This window comes from Formica exsecta, unplaced genomic scaffold (genome assembly GCF_003651465.1).
Source record: "Formica exsecta isolate Colony F162 unplaced genomic scaffold, ASM365146v1 scaffold60, whole genome shotgun sequence".
NCBI classification, from domain to species: Eukaryota; Metazoa; Arthropoda; class Insecta; order Hymenoptera; family Formicidae; genus Formica; species Formica exsecta.
This window is the reverse complement of record NW_021853281.1, coordinates 508,229-523,889: the sequence shown is the minus strand read 5'-3', so window position 1 is coordinate 523,889 and position 15,661 is coordinate 508,229. Positions and strand designations below refer to the sequence as shown.

The 15,661-nt window shown below is 39.8% G+C and overlaps 1 protein-coding gene across 7 annotated transcripts in view; it reads right to left on the bottom strand.

Moving 5' to 3' along the window:
- LOC115242500 (protein Fe65 homolog) overlaps positions 1-15,661 on the bottom strand; it is a 169,091-nt gene that overhangs the window by 28,541 nt on the left and 124,889 nt on the right. For all 7 annotated transcript variants that reach the window (XM_029818823.1, XM_029818824.1, XM_029818825.1 and 4 more), the window contains one exon: positions 14,734-15,043. In XM_029818823.1, the coding sequence (XP_029674683.1) occupies positions 14,734-15,043 (310 nt within the window). The remainder of the gene's footprint in view (positions 1-14,733; positions 15,044-15,661) is intronic.

Here is a 15,661-nt window from a genome sequence, read left to right as displayed (position 1 = left end):
CGCTCTTCCCTCCGACACCACCCTCAACTTCGTTCCCTGTTCGCCCCTTCGTGTTCGTTCGCAGATCAACGTAATCTCATGAACGCAGAAAGTCTGGAATTTCTCGGTCTATATTTCTTTCGTCGGCGAGCCATGCGAGTATCCGTTTCCTTTTCATTTTCCGTCGCTATGTGCTTAGAACCATAATTTCCGGTTCACGAAATAACCAATAACATAGGGTAAACTTGCAATAAATATTGAATCCATTTGTTAATAGCAAACTAGAAGCGATTTATGAGTATTGAGATTAATAATGATAAATTTTCATGTAAATGTCCGGATATAGGGACATGTCCGGCAATCGGTACTTTTACCTTATTTATCTACGGAATTGTACACAATATTTACTCAGTGGTTATTGTGTGTATGTTGTTGTTATTATTGTACGTGTATTGCCGATGTCGAATAAAACAAAGCACAACAGCTATATCTAATGCCAGAGAGAAACGGTTTCGTGCGCAGACGTTAGATTTTCGAACAAGTTCCGTGTTCTCAGCGATATCACGCGCAAGTTGCATTTAATTACGCTCGGAATTTGCCCGCGGAAGTCGAATACAATCTTCCTTGCCTTGCATTTCGGTGCCCGAGTCGATCTATCATCTTGTCTCCCCTCGTACTCTCGCGCTTGTTACGTGTTTACCTTGCCTTCTCTCTCTCTCTCTCTCTCTCTCTCTCTCTCCTCTCTCTCTATCTACATCTATTTACGCCATTTTCCCTGGTTTTGTTTGCTCCGCGTTCTACGCTATTGCCATTTTCTCTTATTACCTTCCGCATGCACGCGACGCGTTTCGCGAGACCATCGCCAGTCACTCGATTTCTCTATTTTCGCATCGCGATGCACAAAGTCAGTCGTGCAAGCGAGGCGACCTGGGACTACGAAATACCAAAATTTCCTCGATTTACTCCTGTCGCTTTGGTTAGAAAAGACGCTAGCTATCTCGTGGGATTCGCCGACGACAAAGCGCTGAATTTTCGAATCACAATTTCATGCTTTTTGCATCCCATTTAGTTCGGTCCTTTCGCTTGTACGTGTATTTGTTAGTTGTTCGATTTACATTTTTTTTTTATTGATTTCGATTAAATTCGTATTACGAATATTACGGTGACATTTATCTCTCCCTCTCCCACAATTGTCTTTCATTACATTTAATGCATTATATGTAATTCAACATGCAATATATATTATATTGCATATTGAATTACATATAAGTATTACATATATTATATATTCTTTTTATATAATGAAGAGAATTCTCCTCTTATCAGTTTTTATTAATTTAAGATAAATTTTTAAGATTTGCTCAATTGCCTCCTCTATATCTACTTTTTAGGAAAAGATTTAGACGGAGTTGATTACGCGATCTGTCGTCCACTTAAGATACATCGACATAGAGACGAATCTCAAAAGAAGAACTTCTTTCGCCGGCCATCTTCCTAAAAGTACTTTACGATAAGCCGAAATTCGCAGCGAAATGCTAGTGGAAGAAGGACGGAAAGTTTGCGACACGATACGTGTCGCGCATGACAAACCACTGGCGAACGCAGCCTGTCCTCTCCATTTTCTTTTGTACAACTGCTTGTCTTTCCTTTCTCGTTGCTGCATAATACATAAGACCGATGACTTCTCGCCAAGAGAAAATCTTATTGAGGATTATATGATTTAAATAAATGTGTCGCGCATCTGAACAAAATTTTCTTTTACGTGTTTTTACATACAAAACATAAATATATAAATTATAAAAGAAATTTAAAAGTTTTATAAAATCTATTCTTTACTTGCGCGAAAAATTAGGTGCAATTAAAATAATAGAGAATATATATATTCGTCGATAAGAGAATCTAATTATACCCCACTGATATAGCTGTGACATTTCCGAGAGTATCATTGTTGACTCATGTGCAGGCTTGAATTTCTTGCTGCCATAGTCGGCTTGTTGACCAACTTAATCGCGTTGTAATTAGCATTGTACGATGATTAAGCGCGGTTGACAGAACGTCATTATATCGCATATCACGTTGCGCCCCTTGAATGCAAAAATTCGTCACCCTAGTCATCTTTATGGCGAAAAGAGAGAAAGAGAGAGGAAAAAGAAAGATAGAGATAAAGAGGATCATGTCGAGTGAATGTTGGCTCGACCCGCCTCGTTAGCGAATGTCGTTTAATTAAGTGTTTAGTTTCAATTTTTTTCCTACTTTTATCTTGCTGTTCACACATTAAAGGAAAATAAAATATGAATCGGGTTTATGAACTGAAAATTGCATCTCTGCATCCGTTTAGAGAAATACAAAAAGACGTTTTAATAGCAAAAATAATTCAAAAGTGCCTCGACCTAATTTTTTTATTTTTAGCCTTATTATATATTATTTCATAATTATCAAATAATTTTTAGTCCAAATACATCCAAATAGTTGAGTTTGTATTTTAATAATTCTATATTTTCATATAAAATTAATCAATCAATTTATTTCGAGCGCGGACTATATCGTCAGATTTGTACACTGCTTAATAACAAACAGAAATTTTCGACTCGACTGCGTTTCGCGAAAGATACCCTCTTTGCGTTTTCTCCTGTTCCTGGTTGTGCAATGACAGCCGGGAGTGCATTGTGCATTGGGCACGTTTCGACGAGGTCGCAAGGTGGAATGTAGAAATGTGCACGCAGCTTCAAGTTAGCATATAAATGAAATTCGCCACGACCCGTAGAATGTCAAATGGAAGCCGAGACTCTTGGCAGGCGCGCGTGTGTGTATCAGCCTATATTTATGTATGTATATAAAAACGCGCTGGTTTTAAAAATGCACGAATGAAATAGGTTTGAATATATCGGTATAAAATAAATAAATCTATTTTTTATAGACTAGCGTATTTTACGGCTATGATGTATCCTTGAATTTATCAGAATTTAAAAAATTCTTTCAATAATTCTATTTTCATAAAAAAATAATAACGAGAGAGAGAGAGAGAGAGAGAGAGAGAGAACGTGATTTTCACTTCGCATTATATCTTTATGCCACAAGAAAACTTAGACTTGTATTTCGTTTCCAACGATTATTTATTGTTAATTGAGTCGACGAAGCGGGACAGTTGATATCTAGCTGCTGGCCGACGACACGAGGATACAATCCGGTGTCGTTGGCGAAATGCGAACGAACCACGAGGTTTTGTCAACGAAATAACGTGTCCAGCAAAATAGTCGCATGTTAGAAGAAGCGCTGCGGCTGGATGGATGTTCTCATTGTACGCGGAAAACGATTTCGACGTGTAACCAGAGCAGATCGATTCGCTTTTTTTCCCTCTCTCTAGATGAACGTGAAGTTTCCGATGGATTCTCATTCTAGGCTCGTATCCGCACGGAGGCAACTGGCCGTCGTTAAAATGACAGTCTATCGATTACATTGGATGGTTACGCGAATCGAACGCTAATTTTGTCTTTAATTTTCACACGAGAAAATAAAAATTAAATGGCATAATGTAAGGTATTTATACTTAAAGACATCTGTTTCATATAAAGTTAAATCTCTTACGTATTTTTTTTTGAAATTATATGAATTAATATCCATCAAATCTTCCTATGATGGATGAGTAATTAAAGATTCATCATCATTTTTTTTTAAGACACAAAAATAATTAATAAAATTATTAAATATATATTAAATAATATTTGTTTTTATATACATTTTCTATTATATAATTTCATTAATTATATATTTTGTCTTTTTAATCGTTCATCATCATTTCAATCATTTAATGTATTATAAATATATAATATACAGAGTATTGTTATATTGAATATATCCGATCGAAACTATGAATGCAATTGCGATTAAGGTGCAGTAGTGGCAACCGAATTGTGCCCGACGCGTTTGTCCGATCGGAACCGATCCTTTCTACTGTATTGCGGTGATAACGCGAAATAATTCAACAAACGAATAGGCCAGAGAAGAGGGGGAGGAACGATTTTATATCGATACAGGTAATGTGTGGGTGTGTGTTCCATTGACGAGTTACGAGCCCGTAGTATGGTCGATCTTATCGCATTACACCGAGACTAAGGGAGATGAATGGCGCGACCAATCGAGAAATGTCAGACTTTTATCCTCGGCGCGCAAATGGCAGCTTATCGAGTGTACGAGCATCGTAATTTTCTGCTCGCTGGAGAACGAGCTCGAATTAGGGAAACAGCGGGAAATCTATGATGTACGACGTACAGTCTTGGTTGAAAGTACGAAGCGTTTCAGTAAATTCCGATAATTACAGACATAAACAGAGAAGCGGAAAATTTTAATAATAATTACGAGATTAAATTTTATCCAGCTCGTTCTCCTTTAATCAGATTAGATATTTGATGCGATACTCTGCGAAATGTCTTATCTCGAACGAAACTTTCTTTTAACGAAATTTTCTTTTACAAGGCAATACGATGAGCGCAGCCGTGTCGACGGTATTCTCGACGTCATTAAAATTTAATAAAGACATCAAAATGCTTCCGTTTCTATCCTCGCTTCATCTCAAATATCGTATTCAGGATAACGGGGGGTTGCGATGGTTTTCGGCGTTGACGCCTTTCCTCGCCGAGCTCTGGAAATGGCTTAGACCGGAGAATTTAAGCGGGAGCCAAATAAGCTGCCCGTTCCAGGGCAGCGGTCGTTTCCGGATAATGCGATTTATCGGCGTTCTGCGCAATGCAGCGAAAACGGGCGATGAATATCCGCATGGAGACCGCGAGGGGAGTGTGAGGAGAGAGGATGGAGGGCCACCGTGTGGCAATAGAATTGATCGACGAAAAGGAGAAATTCGATTCTCGAGCCATTTTTGAACGAACCCTTATCGCGCGATATCTTCGAGGAACGCATTTCTTGCATCCTTCCTACGAACGGTTCCTATCCTTTTTCTTGAATTTTCCTTGTTCGGTTTTATTAGCTACATATGACGTAATTTCAACGTAAAAAATGTGACTAAGAATTAGGTGGAATAAATTGTAAACAAACAAAACATTGATAATATTATACTATTAAATCAATATCGAAAGTTGCATATCTTGCCGAAAAATGTACATATTATTTATCCTTTTTTTCTTAAATTATTTTCACACATATATATTGCTACTGTTCTGTTACTTATCGTTGCGCTGACTATAAACAATCTTGCGGCTTATGTTAAAATATAATGAAAGAAGTTTGAAATTTTAGAAATTTTCCAGATGTATTTAAGGCAACGGAAACGTACAAAATTGCAGTTTAATTTAATTCCCGCGCGCGGGCAAGCGGAAATGCGCCAGTTATCGTCGGGCGACGGATGGCAGACTTTTAGTTTCCGCCGTTTATTATTCACGAGTTAGGCGAGTCCGTGATACTTCTTTCCCGCGACATCACAGCGCGATATAAGCACTTTAATAACGAAGTTGCCTCCTCTTTCTCTCCCTCTTTCTCTTCCTGTTTGCGGAGCGACGCGGTGCAGCCCGTACCGTGCCTACATCCGACTATTTGCATAAAACAGGTCGCTATTTATCGCCTCCTTGGAATAATGAGACTTTACCGGAAGCGATTTCGCCGTGTTGCACCTATTTCGCATAACTATTACAGAGAGCATTCACCGTTGGTACCGAATGCGAAGGTACGAAAATAATGCGAGTCGACGGTGGAAAATAATTTGCGCTGGTCGTGTGCATTAGCACATTTCAAGAAATACGCGCCAAGAAACGGGAAATGCGATAAAAGCTGCATAGAAAATATCGTTGTAAGTTAAATACGTTATGTTTTGACATTAAGAATTGTGAAAACATGTTTTACAACAACCATTTGGAAAAATGTATTAAAAAAGAGAGAGAAAGAACCTGATTACTTTAATAATTTTTAGAATTAATTTCTAGAATGTGACGTTCATGTGTTGTTCTATATAGAGGAGAGCGATGTATTTCGCATCACTCGACGTTTCTCAAGCCTGGTTAAACGAAACATCGACGGAACATATCGTTGGCCTCGACCTCTCGACGGCGGTATTTTAATAACAAACTCCTCCATCCAGTCCTCGTATATCGTACATAGTATAGTCGCGCTACAGTTGCCAGCGGCGGAGAAGCTGCTCGGTTCTCTTTCTCATTCTCTCGTGGCGATGCCCTGGCAGATTTGCATGAAATTGGAGACCCCTCAGCGGGCCGGCCTGTCGATCTCTCGTTAGAATGGAAATCGCGGATTGAAATTTTCAGTAGCGCGCAAGAGGAAGCGGTTTTGTACGTGTTTCGTGCGCGGTTCTCTCGCGTCTACACCGATCGATACCGATCCGTGTTGCATTCTTGAGTACGCGCCATGTACGCGCCCGAAGAATATCGGATTTGCGCCGCCGCCTGCCTCGGAGATTTCGGCGAATCTGATGCGTCGAACAGGAATTTTCCCGACACTCCCGATAACGCCCCTAATCCGCTCCTATCTATCGGCCCCGGAGCGAATATCGGAACGTAGGGGTTGGCGAAACTTTTCGATCGCGTTCGTTCCCTTTTTCGAGCAGCGGATCGCATAATCTTATTTCCAAAGATATTTTTCGCGGTGATAAGGATTCTAAAGTAAATATTCTCTATAATAGCGTCCTAATAGTTTAAATTATTATATAACGCTATATCTCTAACTACCAGAGCATACCTCCCTGATACAGTTTCATCAATCGAATCGCGAATTTCTCTACGCGTGGAATATAAAACCTGAGAATATATTCAGCCGCAATTTCAACCGTATGTTTCGCATAGCTTAGAAAGTCGTTGCTGCGACATAAAATATAAATGCATATCGATTTTACACCTATAGCGATACACGTGCGACACGATGTCACAGTGAATAGTTACGTTTTCTCGGTGCCTCCGCGACTGCATTACGTCTCCGACAATGCTCCTATTCGTACGGTATATTGCCGAAGACGTATTCAATACCAGACGCACCTGAATCGAATAAAATTGTATTTGCATCGTACATTCCGCAACCACGATATCAATTTTATTACTCGCGCGCGCGACACGGTTAAAAAAATCTTTTTCTATCGAATTTTACCCACAAGTATAATTATATACAAAAAAGATATACTCCAAATTTTATTTCAGCATCCAATGAAAATCAATCGCAACTGAAAATATATCGTGTTTCGAACAGAAACGGAAGAACATCTCGCGGAAAATCCTTAATGATCGTTCGATCTGCAGCCGCGAATAGCGATGTTGAAATTTTTATCAACGATCCAGCGTAGGCGACGTGAAGTCTCTACATAAATTCAGCGATGTATGCAGCTGCAGTGAATATGCAGGCATACCGAGGACGGTGCATTATTTATATGCCGGCGTTCGACATTATGGCGAAGGTACTCGCGGCCATAAGCTCGCTCGCGTGTCTCTTCGTAAACGTCCGTTCGCAAACATACACACGTTACAAAGTAGACTACCCTGCGATAGTGCCAAGACTCCAGGCACGTTGCCTTACACCCAATGTAACACATCTTAACTGCGGCGTTTATTCTCGTATCTTACAACGTTACAACGTGAATCTTGCACAGCGTATTACTATGCCTTATATACGGTTTTCTTGACCGCCTGTTATATCGAGCGTCGCAAATTCAGAGCCGCCATCATTCCATCATAAATTCATCGACAAATTTCCGGCTGCTGTTTATCGACACATCCGGCTATCTCCTCTATTCCGGGTGTGCTCTCGCGCGCTGCCGTTCGGTCTGGCTATTTATCGACTCGTACCACTTTCATTGTCGCGGATTCATGCGCGATGAATAAAAGGGAGGAGAAATGACAGGTACGAATATATATGATCTCGTGCAAGAGAATCGGTGCTTTTACGTCGAATATTCAAGCAATTCTTATTTATTTATTTTTATGGCGCCTACGGTATATCACAAAGCAGCAAATTGAATACAATTTTAAGAGTTCAATAATAATTTGACTTAATTAAATTAATCCAGAATAAAGATATTTTCTGCTGTTAATATCGCGCAATAATTTTGTAAGCGTATCAAGTTTTTCTTAACATACGAGTTATCACCATGAATGTCAAGAACCGCGGAGAAACATTCCCCTTTTCCGTTTGTCTAGTTTTGTAAAAACGAGCGTGCCAAACCATAGGAGGTGTCAGAGACGCACTTTCCTTCGGAAGAACCTCACGTGGAGGGTTGCGATCGCAAGGGTGATGGAAACGGAAGAGAAGGCGACGGAGGGTGAAGTCTCAAGGAGAGTGCAGAACACATGAATGCGAGAAAGAGAGATAGAGAGAGAAGATGAAGGAGACCGAAATAGAGAGGGCAAAAGACACAGAGAGGGAGATAGGAAGGAAGGGATGAGCTTTCTTCTAAAGAAAAGCTGCCCTAACAAAGGCACCTTATTTCACGCCCAATGTACCCCGCCTCAGACACGATCGTTAAGATACCTATCCTTGCGAGGTGTGAGGTATTTCACCGCGCTCCTCTCCTCACACTTCTTCTCCCCCTGCCTTCGCAGGTCTCTTTCCCCCCCGAAACCTTCGGGAATGGCGTGTCGTTTCTTATGGGTTTATGCCTTTCTACCTGCAAAATTCCTCTGGGATATTATCGCAGCGAATTGCGACATAGCCTGACCACGGATCGCGCGACAATTCTTTAATTTCACTCGACATTTTCTTGGACCAACAATCCGTTTAAATCAAGCGGACGTTTTTCTCTAAACTTTAAATCATCATAAACTCTCTGTAAAAACAACTACCTCAAGGCGGTCTCTGACCCGTTGAAAACGCGATTCGTCGTTAACTCTCAATAAAAGTAAAAAAGAAAAGCAAAAAAGATCTCTAATGGCATAACGATGAGAAATGGGCGGTTAGCTGATAAAAGAAACTTATTGCAACATTCTCTTTCCCTCTCTCTTTCTCTTTCACCTCGAGTACCTCGCGCTCCGATACTATACCGGGTGCTCCGCAATTCGCGTGTGCCGCAGAATGACGCCCAACTCGCTATTCCTTATGGGTTCATGCTTCCTGAATCAAGCTAAGCCCGGGGGACTTTATCGAGATACCGGTCAACATATCGCCGTTACGAGGCGTCGCTTTGTGCAGTCGGTGCGATTATGCACGAATTCTGCCCGCGAGGGTCGTTCGCGAGCTCTCGCCCGGTATCGCAGCCGTTCGCTGGGATCGTACGCAATAATGGCGCGATAATAAAAATGAAGAGAGTCCCCACGATGGACCGGAACCGGCGGAATCCGAGTTATCTAGCTGTATATTTTGCGAGGAACGAAAACGCGCGCGCGCGACGAGTTATGCGAAATTTTCTTTTTACGAGCGAGACAGACGTCGACACAGTATTTCTATCACGTATAGTTTCTTTTTTCTTTTATTCAACATTCTCAAAATACGGATCTTTTTTCGGAAAGTCGCGCTATATTTTCCACGGGCGCATTCGGCGCGCGGGCTGATTTACGAGGAATTGCAAATATAAGTTTGGCAGCAAGTTTTTATCGAGGGACTGAAAATAGCGCAAGAGTGATTTTTATTATTTCGCGATCTGTGCCCTTACTCTTCCATTTTATTTATTCGATTTTTTCATGCGACAGCTGGCAATAGTAAATATAAAAGCAGAAATTGAAATTGTTGCTAAGTCGTTATTAAATCGATTTTACCGGAAAACTGATATAGTACAAAAAAAAAAAAATCAGATTTTAGAAGAAAATTTTTTTTTTAGAATACAAAAATTAATTTCTATTTAGTGTGACGTATATTATTCTTCAATTAAACTTGTTTTTTTTCATCAACGTGCTTCATCTTTCTCGACGATCTCTCTATCTCCTTTCTCGTATGCTCATAGAATGATTATCTAAAGACGAGATCAAAGAGATTGCATATAAGGACGAAGAGTGTCCATAAGTGAATATGGATGGTGAATGGTGATAGTGGTTTGGTGAGGCAGATAAGCCGTCAGCTACCGATGAAGATTGATGCGATTCGCATTAATCTATAGTTTGTTTGTCTCGCTCTTTCTGTCACCACTAGTCAGATCAACTCTTTCGCTAGACGAAAAATAATGTGAATACGTCTAAAGCTTAGTCATGTTTCACTTTATCATAAGATAGTTTTATATACTAAATAAAAAATCTGTGAAAAATATCTCTCTTATCGTAAAAGAATCATTCTTTTTGCTATGAAACTTTACGACTATAAAATGTCTATTTTTTGAGATGTATTATTTTTTTATGCGTATTATTTTTAGAATATTTCTTATTACGTTCATCTTATTTATCGGCGTTTGATTGTAGCTGAAAGAAAGTTTTTCTTTTAAATTACGAAGAAAACGTTTAATAAACGCTTTATAACACCGATGGCGCATAAAAGAAAATTATCTTAGACGCCATAGTGTAGCATAACTTTTGCTATCACGGTGAAAACTAGCGATGCAAAATCGTGGAAGTCGTGACATAATTCAGTCCCATACACACACATTCAGCCCGATAACCTCGTTTCGCGCGTTATCAGCGCTTCCTTTTTCGCGCGGAAATTTCCACTTTTCATCGATGGTGCCTCACGATGAAACGCGATTTACTCGGAGCTACGACTCCGTTTTGAATTTCATGAGGATACGTCCGGCGAGAGGCGGACTCGTTCAAAAAAAAAAAAAAGAGAGAAAAATGCACGCGGCGTTTTACTAAATTTTTAGAGCAGTGTGAAATTAAAGCAACTTTTAATTGCCGGCAGTGCGGCGCATCTTTGGAGACCTCTAATTTTTTAATTCGACTCTTTGTGCGCGACCAACTGCTTTTTATTTAACAAAGAAAATGCATTTCCTCGTTAATATTCCTTTGCTCTTTGCAGACCGGTCTGGCGGATTCATGAAGAGCTCTGGCACGCTATTAAAACGCTATGACGCTTCCATAAATTCCGTATTTTTTTCTGATGTTAAACGATTTTCTCGCGTATATAATTTTCCGAGCGCGGTTATTTATTTACACGGCGTGTAAAATGTTTTTACGCCGTATTTCTATTTTCCTACGAAGTCAGACTGGACTTTGTTATGCAATAACCAGGTACTTGACATAAATTAACAGTATATTAAATATGTGCACATGATTCTGTTCTATTTAAAAATTAGAGAGAGAAAAGAGGAAGCACATTTGGATTATTTCCTCAGATTTTACGTAAATGTTGAAGATATAATTCCATCTACTTCACGAATTATTCGAAACAATAACTGTTCTGTTTCTCACAGCGCGCAGTGTAATGTCATCTAATTATTCGTAAAAATCTTTTTACACTCTCTTTATATAATAATCTCCTGAATGAAAGTTCGAAGCAAAGATGTCGTTTCAAAAGAATGTGCTTTTTTTTCTATTCCTACATAGGCGGCGAGTTTCCATCGCGCTCTTTGACGCGGATGTAACTCGTTTGGTCTCGAGATGTCACCTCCACTCTATCGCGAACAAGGTCGGAAGTTGTAGATGGCGAATCGAGAGAAGTATGAGAGATAGCGCAAGGCTCGGGCAAAGTTTGTCACAAGTTTAGATTGAGTTCAATCTCCAAACGCACACACAAACACGTATACGTACACACCGAGCCACCTTCCTCGCACCTTTTGCCCTATCGTGACTCAACCGTCGATCCTTTCTCGACACCCTCTCTTCTCCGAAAGGCTAGCTTATCGCCTAATATTCAGCCGGAGGTGGAAATGTCGGGACGTTTCGTGCCTGGACTGTCGTCTTCGAGTTCGCGCTTCTATGCCTTTTACCTCCTCCACGTCTCTTTCCTTCGTTCCTTCCGCCTCTTGGAGATGACAAGGTAACCGTGCAAAGTGGAATTGTATGCGCCAAGATTTTTTTCTAGAAATTATCAACGCCCGAAATGCTTATCGGCGGACGCGGTTTAATGTGGCTGTATTTAATGAGCGCTTCGCGAGGGTTCACTGCACCGTGATTGCTGATAGTGCAATCCGTTAAATGTGGTTCGCGAATTGTGGTACATTACGCGAAAAGCTGACCATTCCGTGCAAGCATACGAGTACACAGTATAAAACTTATGTAATATGTCGCGAGAAATTTGTATTTCTTGCAGAGCGATAATAAAATCACTTTCTTTACGATCGTAAAATCTCTGCGCGGGCATACGCATCTCCTAAACGCAATTTGTCTACCGGCTCATTCATCAAACAGGATAAAATTACCGATTTCGTCGCAAACATCGACGTAGTCGCGATAGCGTTCCGGAGGCACGAAGCTATTCCGGTGTGTCGAGTATCTAACGACGTAACGTTGCGTACGTTAGGAGCACATCACGTAAATCAAGTTAACGTGGTACCGCGATGAAAGCCTTCGCCGGGTCGCTCGTCGCCGGTGAAATTTGCTTTTCGTTCCCCCTGCCGTGCCCATAAAATTCGATCAGCAACGCCGTATTCTCGTTGGCTGTGATGGCGTCATTATCTTACTTCGTCATTTTGCCGACAACATAGCGAACAAGAGAGAGCTACACGGACGAGGGAAAAAAGCACGAATGAATCGAGCGTTCACCTCTGGAATTTCATGGGATAAACTTTTCCGCGTATATCATCTCTATAATGGCGGACAGAAATCTAATATTACTTTTATTTCACTAATATATCGCCGCGCATCCCATTCACCGAAGGATACATTCTATTTTAACTTTTCAAGTTTTATTTTAAATCAAAGTTATATCTATATATTTTTAACCAAATGCGCGTAGCCGACTTTCGATATTTTTCTAACGCTCGTTGCATTCTTATTATCACGTATCACGCTAAAAGCCTGAGAGGGTAAACTCGGGGAGAAATATGAAACAGGATGAAGATTGAAGATCCAGAGAGGAAAAGGTACCTTTCAGAAGAAAAGACACTATGCGGAGGCGGGCAGACGTCGGGCGTTTCCTTAATTGCATTTTTATGCTCGCCCGGATTTCCGGGTCGACAAAAGAGTTCGGGTTTAAAGGGAAGAAAGGAGTTTATTATACCGAAGGCAGAAGCTCTCTCACGAAGCTGTGGCTAATCGTTAATGCGTCTTGATTTTTCTGCGAAATAAAGGAAATCGGTGCGACGTGCTATGTTAGAGGCTTTGCCTAGTTAGAGAATTTTGAATATCGACTCGATGAAATGTCCATTTAAGTCAACTAATAATAAAGATAAAAAATGGAACATACTCTCATAAAATATAAAAATGTGATAAAAATATGGAACTAATCAATAATAATTCATTATAATATTGATAAAATTTTAATGAATTTTTTAGTTCTATTCTAATTATTCTAAAATTTTTCGATGGGATATTTCTATCAAAGTAAAGCTGATTGAAAGTCAGATAAGCGAGAAGAGACATTCAAAACTGATTATAAAAGTCGACTGAAGCGACAAATCTAATTTCAATCTTAACTAAAAGTAGATTGGAACTGAAAGACACGATCGTCTCGACCTTTCGGAAAATCTTGTTTTCAGTATTAAGAAAACGAGGTAAAAGTTCAACAATTTTAAATGTTATGAAGGATCAAAAGAACACATTTTTTAAAATGACATAAAATCAATGAAAATAAAGATAAAAACTTTACATTGCTCTTTTTTCTTTGTCGAAATATTAAAAATTAATTACGTTCAAACTTTTTCTGAAATAATATATAACAAATACTCTTGTTAAATTTCAAGCAGAAATAATCATGTTATTGTATATTACATAAAACAGAAACGATAATTAGACTTTGTATCATTCTTTACTTTGTAGCTTCATAATTTTTTCACAATATTATTATTGTTCTATAAAAATTTTTTTTATGCGGGATTGCAATCTTTTTCCGTCGAATTTAACGCGTCTCCGATTTCATGATGGGAATCGAGCGATTGCGCGTATTATCCTAAAAAATATTTCCGGAAATTCGATAGCAAAGTCGGACAATGGAACGGAATCCCAATGGAAATGCAGAAAAGAAAAGAAGAGAGAAGTGAATTCCGACTGTGCGTGGGGTCGCACCGAATTCGTGTAACAGTCGCGAATAAGTTCGAACTGTCTTGTAACATCGACCGTTTGTTCCACCGAGCCATCTCTCTTTCTCCAGCTCTCCCTTCTCGCTCCTGGATTTATTGAAATTTTATGCGGTATCCCGATGAGGTCCGACTCGAAAATTTTATCGACGGCCGCTGGGTAGCCGGATCTTATATTACCAGGGAAAAAGAGGGTGGTCGGCTTCTATTTCGCTGCTCGAAGCTTATTACATTTTCCCGCGCTCCAAAGAGAGACTCCAAAGAGATGTCTCAGTTGGTCGGAAAGGAAGGATGAAATCTCGACAGAAGGTTACTTTCTGATTCATGATCGTGATTATATATATTTTCCCTTTTATCTTAGTTGAAGTAGTTTTCCTTTTTCAAATGTTAAAAATGTATTAATTCTATTTTATATTCTATTTTATATTAACACTATAATTTTTCCGTTTTTATCAATTGCCGTTTTTCTTGATTCAAGAAAATCTCAAATAATTTGTAAAAAATTAATTTCGCGTTGCAGAAAAGAAATAAATGTGTAATAATGCACGTTAAAAAATTCAGTGGATACGACGATATTTTATCGTATTCCCGTCCTATCATGTCCTCAATTTCTATGCACGGCAATATCTTTCCATCAGCGTGCATCGGAAAACCATTTATCGGGCCGCCAACGAGAGAAAGAGAGAGAGGAAGAACGTGACAAAGCTAACGGCACTCACCCTAGGTTATGGTTGTCCGTGTTGTCGGAAGCGTCGTCCGTCACGGAATCCTGCGTGAGGGGGCCCTGGGTGACGTCCACCCCCATGCTGCCCAGGTCCAACGTGGCGTAGGTTCGGCGTGCCTGCACCCTCGTTCCGCCACCCCCTCCCCCGCCACCGGTCACCTCGCCGCCTCTGCCCCCGCTGCCGACCAATTCCTGATACAATTCATCATACAGAGAGCTGCCATTTCCGTTGCTGTTCAAAGCATCGTCCAGCCGAGCTGGATCCAGATGATAATTGGGATTTTCGAAGGAGAGAAGGCCGTTTTCTGAAAACAAAAATCAGCATTATTTAGAAAAATATTCGAAATATAATTTCCGATCTTCTTATAGCTTATTGAATGTAAATTAAAGCGCTTTGTCACAGGAGATTCATGTGTTTCGTAATTCTTATATATATCCGCCTAATTAAAATTAGAACGATGAAAAATATTATCAATACAAAAGATTATAATTATTTTATAGACAATATATGGATAAAAGAATGATATTCTTATTGCAATATTTAATTTGAGACGGTTTAAAACAGCGATAGTATCGTGTACTGACCGAAGAAAAATAAACATCAATTTTGCCGGATGTATATGTGATTACCTTTTCATTATTTCGTTTGACGTGACTGTATGTAATATAATCAATTCCTATTCTTATAAGGAATATTCGCAGAATTCTGTTTCTGCGAACGACCCGGTTGTTTCGCGTGCCGTACGATATATCTCAAACGCGCGGTTTCGAAGCTTTAAATATCAGCAGATAACGAGCGACTAAAGGTCAAGGTTCCGAGTTATGGCAGACCATGGTAGAACATGCGATCAACCGCAGCAGCTGCCGGCGCATGCATATGATGTTTTAAAGGTTGTTCGATACATATCGACACGTGGCAAAGT